Source organism: Pleurodeles waltl, chromosome 12 (assembly GCF_031143425.1).
Source record: "Pleurodeles waltl isolate 20211129_DDA chromosome 12, aPleWal1.hap1.20221129, whole genome shotgun sequence".
Classification (NCBI taxonomy): domain Eukaryota; kingdom Metazoa; phylum Chordata; class Amphibia; order Caudata; family Salamandridae; genus Pleurodeles; species Pleurodeles waltl.
In genome coordinates this window covers 68,497,586-68,511,803 of record NC_090451.1, presented here as the reverse complement: position 1 = coordinate 68,511,803, position 14,218 = coordinate 68,497,586, and the positions used below count along the sequence as shown (strand labels likewise).

The following is a 14,218-nucleotide window of genomic DNA, read 5'->3' as shown; positions in this document are numbered from 1 at the left end:
CGGGGGGCGCGCCAGGGGCGCCATCACAAAGCCACATTCAGACTCTGAAAGGCTCTGACATTTCTTTCTCCCCAGGACAAGGGACCGGATCGTGATGGTGAATGGAGTCTCCATGGAGAACGTGGCCTCGGCCTACGCCATCCAGACGCTGAAGTCCTGCCCGAAGCAGGCCAACGTGGTGAGGCTGGGCCGCCACCCTCTCCCCCACGCCCCCTTCAGCCCCCACAGACCGGGCTTCTTCCATCCCCGAACACTCTTCCATTTGTCAACCCAGCCTGAAACCCCAAACCTGTGGTCCCCTCCCCAAATAAAAAGAATCTACCTCTACTCAAAAGCACTTTCCCCCTCCCAACCACTTCCTCACTTCAAATGTCCCAATTGACCAAAGATCGCTTGCCCCTCCCATCGTCTCATTGTTTGATTGACGTCAGTTCCTGTAGGCTGTTGTCGCAGTTTTTACTGGTTCTGGCTGAATCCTGTCCTGTACATTGTTGCACAGATAGTGACTGCGTCTAATGGCCACTGTTCCTGTAGAGAGCTGTGCAGGCACTGAGTTGTTTTAGATGCACCAGTCCACGTGCAGAGCTGTGCAGGTGTTGACTGGTTCTTATAGCCTCGGTCCTTGCAGAGAGCTGTGCAGGTGCTGACTGGTTCTCATAGCCTCGCTCCTTGCAGAGAGCTGTGCAGGTGCTGACTGGTTCTCATAGCCTCGCTCCTTGCAGAGAGCTGTGCAGGTGCTGACTGGTTCTTATAGTCTCAGGCCTTGCAGAGAGATGTGCAGGTGCTGACTGGTTCTTATAGTCTCAGGCCTTGCAGAGGGCTGTGCAGGTGCTGACTGGTTCTTATAGCCTCAGCCCGTTCAGAGAGCTGTGCAGGTGTTGATTGGTTCTTATAGCCTCCAGCCTTGAAGGGAGCTGTGCAGGTGCTGACTGGTTCTTATAGCCTCAGGCCTTGCAGAGAGCTGTGCAGGTGCTGACTGGTTCTTATAGCCTCAGGCCTTGCAGAGAGCTGTGCATGTGCTGACTGGTTCTTCTAGCCTCAGGCCTTGCAGAGAGCTGTGCAGGTGCTGACTGGTTCTCATAGCCTCCGGCCTTGCAGAGAGCTGTGCAGGTGCTGACTGGTTCTCATAGCCTCCGGCCTTGCAGAGAGCTGTGCAGGTGCTGACTGGTTCTTATAGCCTCAGGCCTTGCAGAGAGCTGTACAGGTGCGGATTGGTTCTTATAGCCTCAGGCCTTGCCGAGAGCTGTGCAGGTGCTGAGTTGTTTTAGATGCACCAGTCCACGTGCAGAGCTGTGCAGGTGTTGACTGGTTCTTATAGCCTCGGTCCTTGCAGAGAGCTGTGCAGGTGCTGACTGGTTCTCATAGCCTCGCTCCTTGCAGAGAGCTGTGCAGGTGCTGACTGGTTCTTATAGCCTCAGGCCTTGCAGAGAGCTGTGCAGGTGCTGACTGGTTCTTATAGTCTCAGGCCTTGCAGAGAGATGTGCAGGTGCTGACTGGTTCTTATAGTCTCAGGCCTTGCAGAGGGCTGTGCAGGTGCTGACTGGTTCTTATAGCCTCAGCCCGTTCAGAGAGCTGTGCAGGTGTTGATTGGTTCTTATAGCCTCCAGCCTTGAAGGGAGCTGTGCAGGTGCTGACTGGTTCTTATAGCCTCAGGCCTTGCAGAGAGCTGTGCATGTGCTGACTGGTTCTTCTAGCCTCAGGCCTTGCAGAGAGCTGTGCAGGTGCTGACTGGTTCTCATAGCCTACGGCCTTGCAGAGAGCTGTGCAGGTGCTGACTGGTTCTCATAGCCTCCGGCCTTGCAGAGAGCTGTGCAGGTGCTGACTGGTTCTTATAGTCTCAGGCCTTGCAGAGAGCTGTGCAGGTGCTGACTGGTTCTTATAGTCTCAGGCCTTGCAGAGAGCTGTGCAGGTGCTGACTGGTTCTTATAGCCTTGGCCCTTGCACAGAGCTGTGCAGGTGTTGATTGGTTATTATAGCCTCCAGCCTTGCAGAGAGCAGTGCAGGTGCTGACTGGTTCTTATAGCCTCAGCCCTGGCAGAGAGCTGTGCAGGTGCTGACTGGTTCTCATAGCCTCCGGCCTTGCAGAGAGCTGTGCAGGTGCTGACTGGTTCTTATAGCCTCAGGCCTTGCAGAGAGCTGTGCAGGTGCGGATTGGTTCTTATAGCCTCAGGCCTTGCAGAGAGCTGTGCAGGTGCTAACTGGTTCTGGTTCTTATAGCCTCAGGCCTTGAAGAGAGCTGTGCAGGTGCTGACTGGTTCTTATAGCCTCGGCCCTTGCAGAGAGCTGTGCAGGTGCTGACTGGTTCTTATAGCCTCCGGCCTTGCAGAGAGCTGTGCAGGTGCTGACTGGTTCTTATAGCCTCCGGCCTTGCAGAGAGCTGTGCAGGTGCTGACTGGTTCTTATAGTCTCAGGCCTTGCAGAGAGCTGTGCAGGTGCTGACTGGTTCTTATAGCCTCAGGCCTTGCAGAGAGCTGTGCAGGTGCTGACTGGTTCTTATAGTCTCAGGCCTTACAGAGAGCTGTGCAGGTGCTGACTGGTTCTTATAGCCTCAGGCCTTGCAGAGAGATGTGCAGCTGATGACTGGTTCTATATGCACCAGTCATTGTAGAGAGCTGTGCAGGTGCTGACTGGGCCTTAATGCCTCTGTCCATGTAGAGCTGTGCATGTGCTGACTGGTTCCACCTGCCTCGATCCCTGTAGAGAGCTGTGCAGGTGGTGACTGGTTCTCTCTGCCTCGATCCCTGTAGAGAGCTGTGCATTTGGTGACTGGTTCTCTCTGACTCGATCCCTGTCGAGAGATGTGCAGGTGTTGACTAGTACTAATGGCCCTGGTCTCTGTAGAGAGTTGTTCGGTGCTGATTGCCTCTTGCAGCCTTGGTTCTTGAAGAGTGCTGCGCAAGTGCTGACTTGTTCTCATTGGCTACCATCCCTTCAGGGAGAATTACAGATGCTGATAGGTATTTCCTGCCTCTGTGCATGTAGGGTGTTGTCAGCTGCTCATATCGTTCTCTTGCATTTTATAATGTCAATCTTTGCAAGTTGTTCAGTTAAATTTCCATTCACTCATTACACATTTTCCATTGTGTTCATACTGATTTATTTTGGATCACGTGCTCTGAAGCTGGGTGAGGTCGGCATCATCATATCTGCTTCAGGATTGGGGAGCAGAGAGGGATATATATATATATATATATATATATATATATATATATATATATATATGTATATATATATATATATATATATGTGTGTTTGGCTTGTGTAGCTGCAGATATACATGCTATGCATAGCTCTTCTGACATCTAGTGTTGGGCTCGGAGTGTTACAAGCTATTTTTCTTCGAAGAAGTCTTTTCGGAGTCACGGGATTGAGTGACTCCTCCTCTCGGTTCCAGTGCGCATGGGCATCGACTTCTTTGTTGGATTGTTTTCTTTCTGCGGTCGGGTTCAGATGTTGTTTCCTCTCGCTCCCAGATTTCGATTTGAAAAACCTCAGAAAACCACCTTATTCGTCGGTATTTTTTCGATCGCGTTTCCCATCTAGCATCGGCACGTGCACCCGACTCTGACCTGTTCAGGCCTACCGCATGGGAAGCCTGATGCATCGGACTTCATTCAGATTCTGCCCTCAGTGCCACGTGAAGTATCCCTATACAGACCAACTTTTGGTTTGTAATTTGTGCCTTTCTCCAGACCATCAGGAGGAAGATTGTGAGACCTGTCGATCATTTCGATCAAAGAAGACCCTCAGAGATTGCAGAGCCTGAAAACTCGAAATGGTGTTGAAAAGCTGCGAACATCTCGACGACATGAAGGATGAGCGGGCGCAGACAGCAGTCTCTATCTGAGACACAGACTCCGAACAGGAATCGGAAGACGACAGGCCCATCACAGCTGGCCAGCATGCGAGTATGTCTGCCCCTACATCCCTGCACAAAAAAACATTCAAAGGCCTTGGGTACACCACTGCCGGAAGGCCAGGGTTCGGCCCAAAAAAAGACTGCTGCCGACCGTCCTTTGGGGTTGGCGCCGAAAAAGGCCACTCCTCCATCCACTTTGGAGTCAAGCAAATCTGTTAAAAGCAGTTTCAGACTCCAGTAAGAGACCCCATTCCTCGGAGTCGAAAACTCAGCAATCGGCTTCGGAGCAGAGACCTCCGACTACTTTTTTCGGGACCAAAAAAACACATACCTCAGAGCCAAAAAAAAACTCCTATACAGAGGAACAATGACTTTCCAAAAAATTAAGACAGATTACAAGGCCAATCATGGAATCTCATAAGACATCGGAGGAAGAGCCTGAGATTAAACCAATATCATGGGTTATGGATGAGAGACAGTCCAGAATACATATTCATAAGGAGACAGGAAGAATCTTCACTGCACCTTCTTTAAAAAACAAAAGAAAGCTGGCTTTCCAAGAGGAACTAGACTCTGCGCAACCACCAACGAAGGTGCAAAAACCAAAGGAGAAGCCACTACCTCTCCATACTTCTCCCCCTCAATCTCCTCAGCTGTTCCTCACCTCAGAATAGCCCACCACCACTGCCTTCTCCAACACATTCTTCATACTCGCATGGATATACAGCAGACCCTTGGGACCTCTGACCCTGATCCCATCCCGGACAATGATCCAGACATTTATCCGTCAAAACCTTCTCCTCCAGAAGACACCACTGCATACACCCAAGTAATATCTAGGGCAGCAGCTTATCATGGAGTAACCATGCATTCTGAGCCATTAGAAGAAGTATTTTTTATTTAATACACTGTCTTCTACTCATTCCAGGTACCAGTGTCTCCCAGTGTTACCAGGAATGGTTAAACATGCAGACCAAATGTTTAATGAACCTGTAAAAGATAGGATTATCACTCCTAGAACTGATAAGAAGTATAAGCTTGCCCCTACTGACCCAGATGACATCACTCATCAGGTCCCTCCAGACTCAGTAGCAGTCAGTGTGGCAAGAAAGAGGGCAAACAGCCAGTCATCAGGAGACGCACCGACTCCTGATAAGGAGAGTAGAAAATTTGATGCAGCTGGGAAAAGGGTTGCTACACAAGCAGCAAATCAGTGGAGAATTGCAAATTCTCAGGCACTTCTAGCCAGGTATGACAGGGCCCACTGGGCCGAAATGCAAAATATTGTACAGCATCTCCCAAAGGAGCATCAAAAAAGAGCACAACAAGTGGTGGAACAGGGACAAGCTATCAGCAATAATCAAATAAGATATGCCCTCGAAGCTGCTGATACAGCTGCAAGGAATGTAAATACAGCCATCACACTTAGAAACCATGCATGGCTGCACTCCTCTGGTTTTTAAACCAGAAATTCAACAGGCTGTCCTTAACATGCCTTATGACAAAAAGCACCTCTTTGGCCCAGAAGTAGACACCACTATTTAGAAACTGAGGAAGGACTCAGATACTGCAAAAGCAATGGGCACTTTATACACCACCCCATATAGCGGCTCCTTCACAGACCACAGTTTAGAGGAGGCTTCAAGCCACAACCCTCACATGCTTCCACCTCCCAAACAAAGCAGGGACAACAAACTCCGTATCAAAGAGGTGGGTTTAGAGGATCCTATAGAGGTCAATACTTCAGAAATAGAGGTAAATTCCAAACCTCTAAACAGACGACAACAACACAACCTAAACAGTGACTTCCTTCCCTCCCTTCCATTCCACACATCTCCCGTGGGGGGAAGACTACAGCAATTCCACCCTCGTTGGCAAAATATCACCACAGACAATTGGGTATTAACAATTATCAGCAATGGCTATAGCCTAGAATTAATCTCCACCCCTCCAAACATTCCACCACGGTATCAAAAATTGTCCCCAGAACATACTGTTCTGTTACAACAAGAGGTACAATCTCTACTATTAAAACAAGCAATAGAATTAGTTCCACATTCTCAACGAAAAACAGGAGTATACTCACTACACTTCCTGATTCCCAAAAAAGGCGGCACCCTCCGGCCCATCTTGGACCTCAGGCCCCTCAATCTATACATCCTGTCAGAGCGTTTTCACACAGTAACTCTGCAAGATGTTATTCCGCTACTGCAAAAACAAGATTACATGACTGCTCTAGATCTCGAGGATGCGTATTTCCACATATCCATCCATCCAGCTCACAGAAAACACCTTCAGTTTGTTATAGCAGGAAAACACTACCAGTTCAAGGTGTTGCCATTTGGCATAACAACAGCTCCAAGAGTGTTCTCAAAATGTCTAGCAGCCTACTTAAGAAGACAACCAATCCATGTCAAGCAATCTTACACAATGCCAACAACACACTTGTTACGTGATAGAAACCTTGCACACCCTAGGGTTCACTCTAAACTACCAAAAGTCACACCTTCCACCAGCACAGATACAACCTTACCTAGATGCTATCCTAAATACTCAACTAGCCCTAGCTTATCCAAATATACAAAGGATACAAGCTTTCCAAAATCTCATACCACTCATACAGCCAAATCAACAATACACTGTGAGATTTATCATGAGGATTCTAGGAATGATGGCTTCTTGCATAGCGGTAGTCCCACATGCAAGACTAAACATGAGGCCCTTACAACAGTGCCTTTCACAACAATGGTCACAAGCACATGGTCAACTTCAAGATCTAGTGTTGATGGACCACCAAACACATATGTCCCTTCAATGGTGGAAATGCAGCAATCTAATGAAGGGTTGGTCATTTCAAGACCCTGTGCCTCAGACCATAATCACAACAGATGCATCAATGATCGGTTGGGGAGCTCACCTAAACAATCAGACCATTCAAGGGCAATGGGATCTCAACCAGAAACAGCTACACCTAAACCACTTATAATTATTAGCTGTGTTTCTTGCCCTAAAAGCGTTTCAACCTCTTCTCAAACACAAGAATGTTCTCATAAAAACAGACAACATGACAACCATGTATTACCTCAACAGACAGGGCGGGAAACATTCATCTCGGCTGTCCCTTCTAGCCCAGACAATTTGGAAATGGGCAATTCACATTCAAATTTGTTTACTAGCACAATATATTCCAGGGATCGACAATCAGCTGGCAGATTTCCTAAGCAGAAATCACCAACAAACACACAAATGGGAGATTCACTCCCAAGTGCTTCTAAAGTACTTTCAAAGGTGGGGAACACCAGACCTAGATCTATTCGCAACAAGCGAAAACGCAAAATGCCAAAACTTTGCATCCAGACACCCACATTTCCTATCCAAGGGCAATGCTCGATGGATAATTTAGTCAGGGATATTTGCTTACGCTTTTTCCCCTCTCCCACTCCTTCCCTTTCTAGTCAGCAAACTAAGTCAAATGTCACTCACCATGATACTCATAGCACCAACATGGGCACGCCAGCATTGGTACACAACACACTCCTAGATCTGCCTCTAGTACCGCATTCCAAACAGACCAGATTTGTTAACACAAAACACAGGTCGAATCAGGCATCCAAACCCCAAAGCTCTCAATCTGGCGATTTGGCTCCTGAAGTCATAGAATGTGGTTACCTTAAACTTCCACCAGAATGTATGAAAGTAATTAAACAAGCAGGTAAACCTACTACTAGACAATGCTACGCAAACAGGTGGAAAAGGTTTGTCTACTAATGTCAATCTAAAAACACTGATCCACTTAAAGCATCTATACAAGATATTGTATGCTATTTACTTCCTTTGCAAAAATCAAATGTGGCTTTCTCATCCATCAAGATACACCTTACTGCAATATCTGCATACTTAGAACTATTCAACATACTTCTCTATCCAGAGTTCCTGTTAAAGCCTTCATTGAAGGATTAAAACACATTATTCCACCTAGAACACCACCTGTCCCTTCGTGGAATTTAAATATTGTACTTACCAGACTCATGGGACCACCTTTTGAACCCATGCACTCTTGTCAAATTAAATTTTTAACATGGAAGGTCACCTTCCTTGTAGCTATTATTCTTTAAGAAGAGTTAGTGAAATACAAGCCTTCACTCTTGAAGAACCCTTTTTCCAAGTGCAAAAAACAAAGTTGTACTTAGAACAAATTCAAAATTTCTACCAAAAGTAGTATCTCCATTTCACATCAACCAGACAATGGAATTGCCAGTCTTCTTTCCACAGCCAAACTCTGTGGCAGAAAGAGATCTTCATAACCTAGATCTCAAAAGAGCTCTTATGTACTATATAGACAGAACTAAAGAGTTTAGGAAAACAAAGCAACGTTTTGTTGCTTTCCAACAACCACATAAAGGCAATCCTATATCAAAACAAGGTTTAGTAAGATGGATTGTTAGATGCATAAGACATGCTATATCAAAGCAAGAAGGCAACTTTTGATCACTCCTAGAGCACATTCTACAAGAAAGAAAGGTGCCTTGATGGTATTTTTAGGAAACATACCAATGGTTGATAGATGTAAAGCAGCCACATGGTCAACTCCCCATACATTTACAAAACACTACTGTTGATGTTTTCTCACAGCAACAAGCCACTGTAGGCCAGGCTGTCTTAAGGACATTATTTCAAATAACTTAAACTCCTATAGGCTAGCCACCACTTTTTGGGAGGCTTAACTGCTTTTTGGTCTATGTACAGCATGTGTAACTGCAGCTACACATGCCATTGAACGGAAAATGTCACTTACCCAGTGTACATCTGTTCGTGGCATGTAGTGCTGCAGATTCACATGAACCCTCCCTCCACCCCGGAAGCCTGTAGTCGTTTAAGTTTTTACATTTGCCTATATGTATATACATTTACATGGACATCTCTTTGTATTTCTATACTCTATCACTCCTTCCTTCACCCTCTGTGGGAAAACAATCTAACTATGGAGTTGATGCCCATGCGCACTGGAACTGATAGGAGGAGTCACTCGATCCCTAGACTCCGAAAATACTTTTTCTAAGAAAAACAACTTGTAACACTCTGAGCCCAACACTAGATGTTGGAAGAGCTATGCATAGCATGTGAATCTGCAGCACTACATGCCATGAACAGATGTACACTGGGTAAGTGACATTATCCGTAATATATATATATATATATATATATATATATATATCGATGGAAGACACAGCATATTGAAGATGGAGGCCTGACAAGTCTTGATATTGTGAGAGGTTCACAGACTAGCTCTAGTCATCGTACATCCAACATAGTCTGTAGTTCCCTGCAGTGTTTGTGTGTCCTCCAGTGTCCCTGTAGTCTACCTACTGCTTCCATAATGTGCCTGTGCCCTATGTAAGATGCCTCCAGACTCCGTGGAGATCAGTTTTGTAAACAGAGTGCAAGTGTTCTGTATAGTGTGCACCTACATCCTCCATGTAGACTTAAGTGATACTACACGCATAAACCCTACAATGTGCATTACATCTCCAAGTGCGCATGTGCACCCATTGCGGACCTGGATATCTATATTTACGTAATCTGGCTTAGTTTGCATGCATCCTCTGTAGTGTAATAGCCATGATTCCACCACACTTGCCCGGTTAGGCAGCCAGTAAATCTATTTAACATCTCGAGTGCTTTAGCGCCATTTCCTAGTAAAGCGCTGCTTTTCTTCTTCTCCCCCTGCAGACGGTGAAAAGACCCCGAAAAGTACAGGTACCGGTAAGCAACAAACCCAGCCCTCTGAATATTCAGCCCCCAACGAGTAACTCGTACCGCTCAGGCACCACTGGTCAGTACGATTCAGACGAAGGGCGCAATGGACATGGTGGGGAGCCCACCTCCCCTGCGTTGAGCTCAGACAAGGGTGACCAATACGACAGTTACAGCCGGGGACAATACCACGACTCCGTGGACCATAACCGGGGATATGATGGGGACTCTTCCAGTGAGAGGAGCTCTGGGAACTACCGTACCGACCATCGCCACAGGCAGCCGGCCAGCGACAAAAGGCGGAGCCAGGATGGGAGCTCGGGAAGGCGCAGCCAGGACAGCTATCGAAGGCGAAGCCGCGACAGTGGATCTGAAAGGCGGAGCAACAGTGGTAAATATGCCACCAACGGGTTTAGTTATGACCCGGATGATCGTTCCCATGGGCTTGCGCTTACGTCGGGTTTCAAGAGATTGCCAAGTCAGGATGTGCCGCTGAAGCCCATGAAATCGGTTCTAGTGAAACACAAAGACAACGAAGGTGAGTTTGGTCAGGTGTGGGTATGAGGTTGAGGTGGTATTCCAATTCACTGGTGGTTTGAGTCAGTAGACCAATGTGATGGTGAACCTAGTATACGCAGTTTGTATGAATGGCACTTGATGGGTCGCTTTGTGCCGCTGATGTATTAACAAGTCATCTGGTGAACGATGTCAGACTAGATCTCAAAATCCCAGCTGACATGAAACAAACATTCTAGAATGCCTTTTGTTGTCAATTGCAAGAGATGGGCAAAGATAACTACCTGGCCCTTTAATAGCGTTCATTACATGGATGTGTTCAGGGAACTAGTTTGGATAATTGTTGAGTGAACTAGTTGCGTTGCAGGATGAGGAAAGTCATTTATTGCTCATTTGGCCTCGAGGGAATGATCGTAATATCCATTTGTTTTGCACCTGGTTGAGTTTGTTGAAAGGCTGGGTAGTTGAGTGGCCAATAGGTGGTTCTGTTCAGTAGCTTAAGGAGACTGCAAAGGTGGATGGGTTAAATTTTGGAGTGGATTAAAGAGCAGGTGGAAGTTGGGTATTTTCAGTTAGTGAGGCCGTTATTAGGTATTTTTTGAGTGACAGTGGGGTAGGATGGATGGTTGACTGGGTGGACAGTAGGATACAGGTCTTAGAGGTGAGGTGTGCCTGATTGCTTGTTATTTCTGCAAGTGGGTTCATCAAGGAATCCTGTGCGTGGAGGGAGAACTGGTGGCTAGATTGAATGAGTATGGCTGTGAGCTAAAATGTTGAATAATGATTGGTGTCTGATTCAATTTCTGATGAACAGCTGTAGATGTTAAGTAGTTGATTCTTTGTGTGGAAGTGTGGTTATTGGTTGACTTGGAAAGAAGTCTGTTTATCTAAGCAAGCCAAGTGGGCGTAGAAGAATTTGACATTCCTTCTTGAAAAATGCTGTAGTACGCAGCAGTGTTAGGGGTACAAAGTCCTGCAAAATATTTAAAAAAGTGAAAACTGTGGGTTCATTCAGCCACTTGAGTTAAAAGGGCCTTGATCTTCCACTCATTATTAGGGTTCCGAGACTCGCTGTGAATGAGGTGTTCTTAGGAAGACACTTGGACCAGAACCAGACCAGGTAGTTGCTTCTGTGTCCCACAAGGTTACGTCTATCTCTGGGGTTCGTTCCTCTCCTGTCGCTGCCACACGCACAGGGGCTCGGTGCGTCTGGTCTGTGCAAGCATGAGATTTGCTGAGCTTTCGTTTTGAATAACGGGGCTCGCCAGCATACCCCACCACCATGAACCTCAAAACATCTCATGATATTACGCCCACTTCTCTAATTTTCTGCTATCTAAACTGGTCCTCAACTAGATTTCATATATGGGCCAAGCCAGGGAGTGTGGCCTGAATTCTGGTTTTATTAACAGGAGGCACTTTACTCTTCTTGCAAACAACTCTTGCCTGATTTAGTCTCTGGCCTCTAGGCGAAACATGCCTAGAGGGAGATTATTGTTAACTTGGGACATAAAGCTTGGAACTCCATCTAACAGGACATGATCTCTGTCCAAAGAATATATAATGCGATGAACGCCTGCAAGGCAGCATTACCTCCCTTGGCTGTTGTTTCTCTTGTGCTGTGTGAACTGTATTAGTTTTGAACTATTTTCTAAAGTTTTGTGTAGTTCCATTGTGTGAGGCACTTGCTGTTGGAACAAATGGCTGATAAGTGTTGAATATCGAGAATGGGACAGACCCGTTTAGTGAATATAGCTGCGCTTTTCCTTGTCTCTACTAGTCAGTGATGTTGTCTTAACTTTTTCTAGAATACGGACTGAAGCTGGGCAGTCAGATCTTCATCAAGCACATCACGGAGACCGGCCTGGCCGCCCAGGAGAGCGGGCTGCAGGAGGGCGACCTGATATTAAAGGTAGGAGCGCCACAAAATGGCCGCCATATTGAGAAGCAGTGCTGGAAAGTGTTGTTCTAACACCAGCTTACATGTTATTTAAAGTATTTTGAACATATTTTTAATTTGCTAACTTCAGAATTAATTTGGCATACGGGCGTCACTATCAAGGTCTGAGGAAGTAAAAACAAACTTGACAATTTGTTAAATTCCTGGTGCACAGTTTGAGTCATAATCTCTTATGAATGTTGAATACTTTTTCTGCTCACGTTAGTTTTCTCTGAGAGTCCGGCCCATCACTCTACAGGCGATTCAACCATGGCCACCCTATCAGCCGTGTCAGCCCAGGTCACCAAGTGCCCGTCTTGAATTTAGACCTTTGGATTTCTTTATTGAGCAGTTCGGTTACACAGGATCAAGCTACTTGGCTGATCGGTTTCATAAAATGTCTTAGTATGTGAACAATAAACCTCCTTTCTCTATATTTTTTTATTTATTTGGACTGAACAAAATAAAATCCACTGGGAAAGACATCCAATTGCATTAAAAAATAGATAAATAAATAACCCAACAGTGGTCCATTCAAGTATTTCCTACTGTCCCAGGTTTACATTTTTTAAGCGCTGTGACTAACATGTGACCAATAAACGTTTTGTAGCAGTTACTCTGCCAGTTGATGACAAGACTTCACTGATTGCAGTGTCCTGGCAATAAAACACCCCCGTTATCCCACCATCCTGTCCTACGAGCTATCCCCTCCTGAAAGCTCCTGTTGTTACGGGAACAGTCGTACAGTAAACTCTGCCCATCTTCATTCTTCAGGTCCTGACTGCAGATTGAGTGAAAGCCCATTTACCCCCCCCTTGCTGATGGTGCTGAAGTCAGCTTGTCTTTACAGTGGGCCTTGTGGGGGAGCTCAGCAGGCCGCAGGACGGTTAGACTAGTGGAAACAGCCAGGCGAGAGGGCTCAGACTGAATCATGCCTAGATTGTCTCTGCACTCAACCATCCACCGTGCTTTACAGATTAATGGCGTCGTCAGCGAGAACATGTCCCTGGTGGACACGAGGAGGCTGATCGAGCGGTCGGAGGGCAAACTTACGCTAACCGTTCTGAGGGACAATCGACAGTTCTTGGTCAACATCCCAGATGTGGAGGACAGTGAGACGGGAAGCCGAAGCTCGCGACTGGATGGTGAGTCCCTCGCTCAGAGGAGATAAAGGTTGAGAGGAGAACAGGTGTACATGGAGGCTTGTGGCTGAGGGTGGCTCAAAGTACCACCACTGTCAACAGGTGTTCAAGAGGGGGATGAACTTTGAAGTCCAATTGATATGGGGGGAAAATACAAAAATAAGCTGTACAGGTGTGGAATTATTCGGAATATATATCCTCCCCATTTGTAGCTTTTTCACGATGAAGCACGGTTGATAAATGTGTAGACAATGGCAGCAAAATGGTCCATTACTTTAATGACCACCTCATCCAATACCTCGCCCAGAATTTGGAGACATCCTGATGTCCCGCTTTAAATTGCCTCATTTCATGTGTTCAGCTCTTTTTTTTGTTTTTGTTTTTGATAAGTTGGTAACTTCTACCATCAACATCGGTGAAAAAGGCAACAAAATCATGGATTGAAATGATTGAATTAATACTGACCACGGGCAGTGACTCTGCAGGCATTCCATTTCATGGTTTTATGAGTCACTACACCACCACAGATATAGGCCGACCACATACAAATCACTCTTGGGGACAAACCTAAAGGGACGTTCCAGGTGAACTCACTGGCCAGGTCCCATGTGAAGGGGAACACAAACAACTCTAGACCTGTCCAAGCTCGCCAGAGAAGTGCAGCTTGAGTTCCAATGGCACAGCAAGCTCAGTCCTGGCATAAAAAACCCTCTTAAAGTAACTTACTGGCTAAAGGCAAAAAGTGAAAGATGAAATGTAGGAGTATATCTTGATAATTGCTTTGAGCTCATTCCATTCTGCCAGTGTTTGTGTTCTTTCAGCAACTTGAGAAATTAACATATATTGTAAGGGTTGCTTTTACATTTCGTGCATTTTTACTTTTATTAGCTGCTTTCGTCCTCAAAATCTTTGACAAGGGCACTGACCAGTTGAGAGCCGCCATATTCTTTGGTAAATTTGATGGGCATCAAATGGTAGATTTCTCTGAGGATACAAACTAGAGGTCAG

General features: G+C 46.1%; 1 protein-coding gene across 3 annotated transcripts in view; it reads left to right on the top strand.

Annotated features, from left to right (window-relative positions):
- The window catches only part of TJP3 (tight junction protein 3), a 135,770-nt gene that overhangs the window by 89,380 nt on the left and 32,172 nt on the right, over positions 1-14,218 (top strand). For all 3 annotated transcript variants that reach the window (XM_069216213.1, XM_069216214.1, XM_069216212.1), the window contains exons 4-7: positions 76-178; positions 9,590-10,151; positions 11,938-12,041; positions 13,045-13,213. In XM_069216213.1, coding sequence (XP_069072314.1) covers positions 76-178; positions 9,590-10,151; positions 11,938-12,041; positions 13,045-13,213 — 938 coding nt within the window. The remainder of the gene's footprint in view (positions 1-75; positions 179-9,589; positions 10,152-11,937; positions 12,042-13,044; positions 13,214-14,218) is intronic.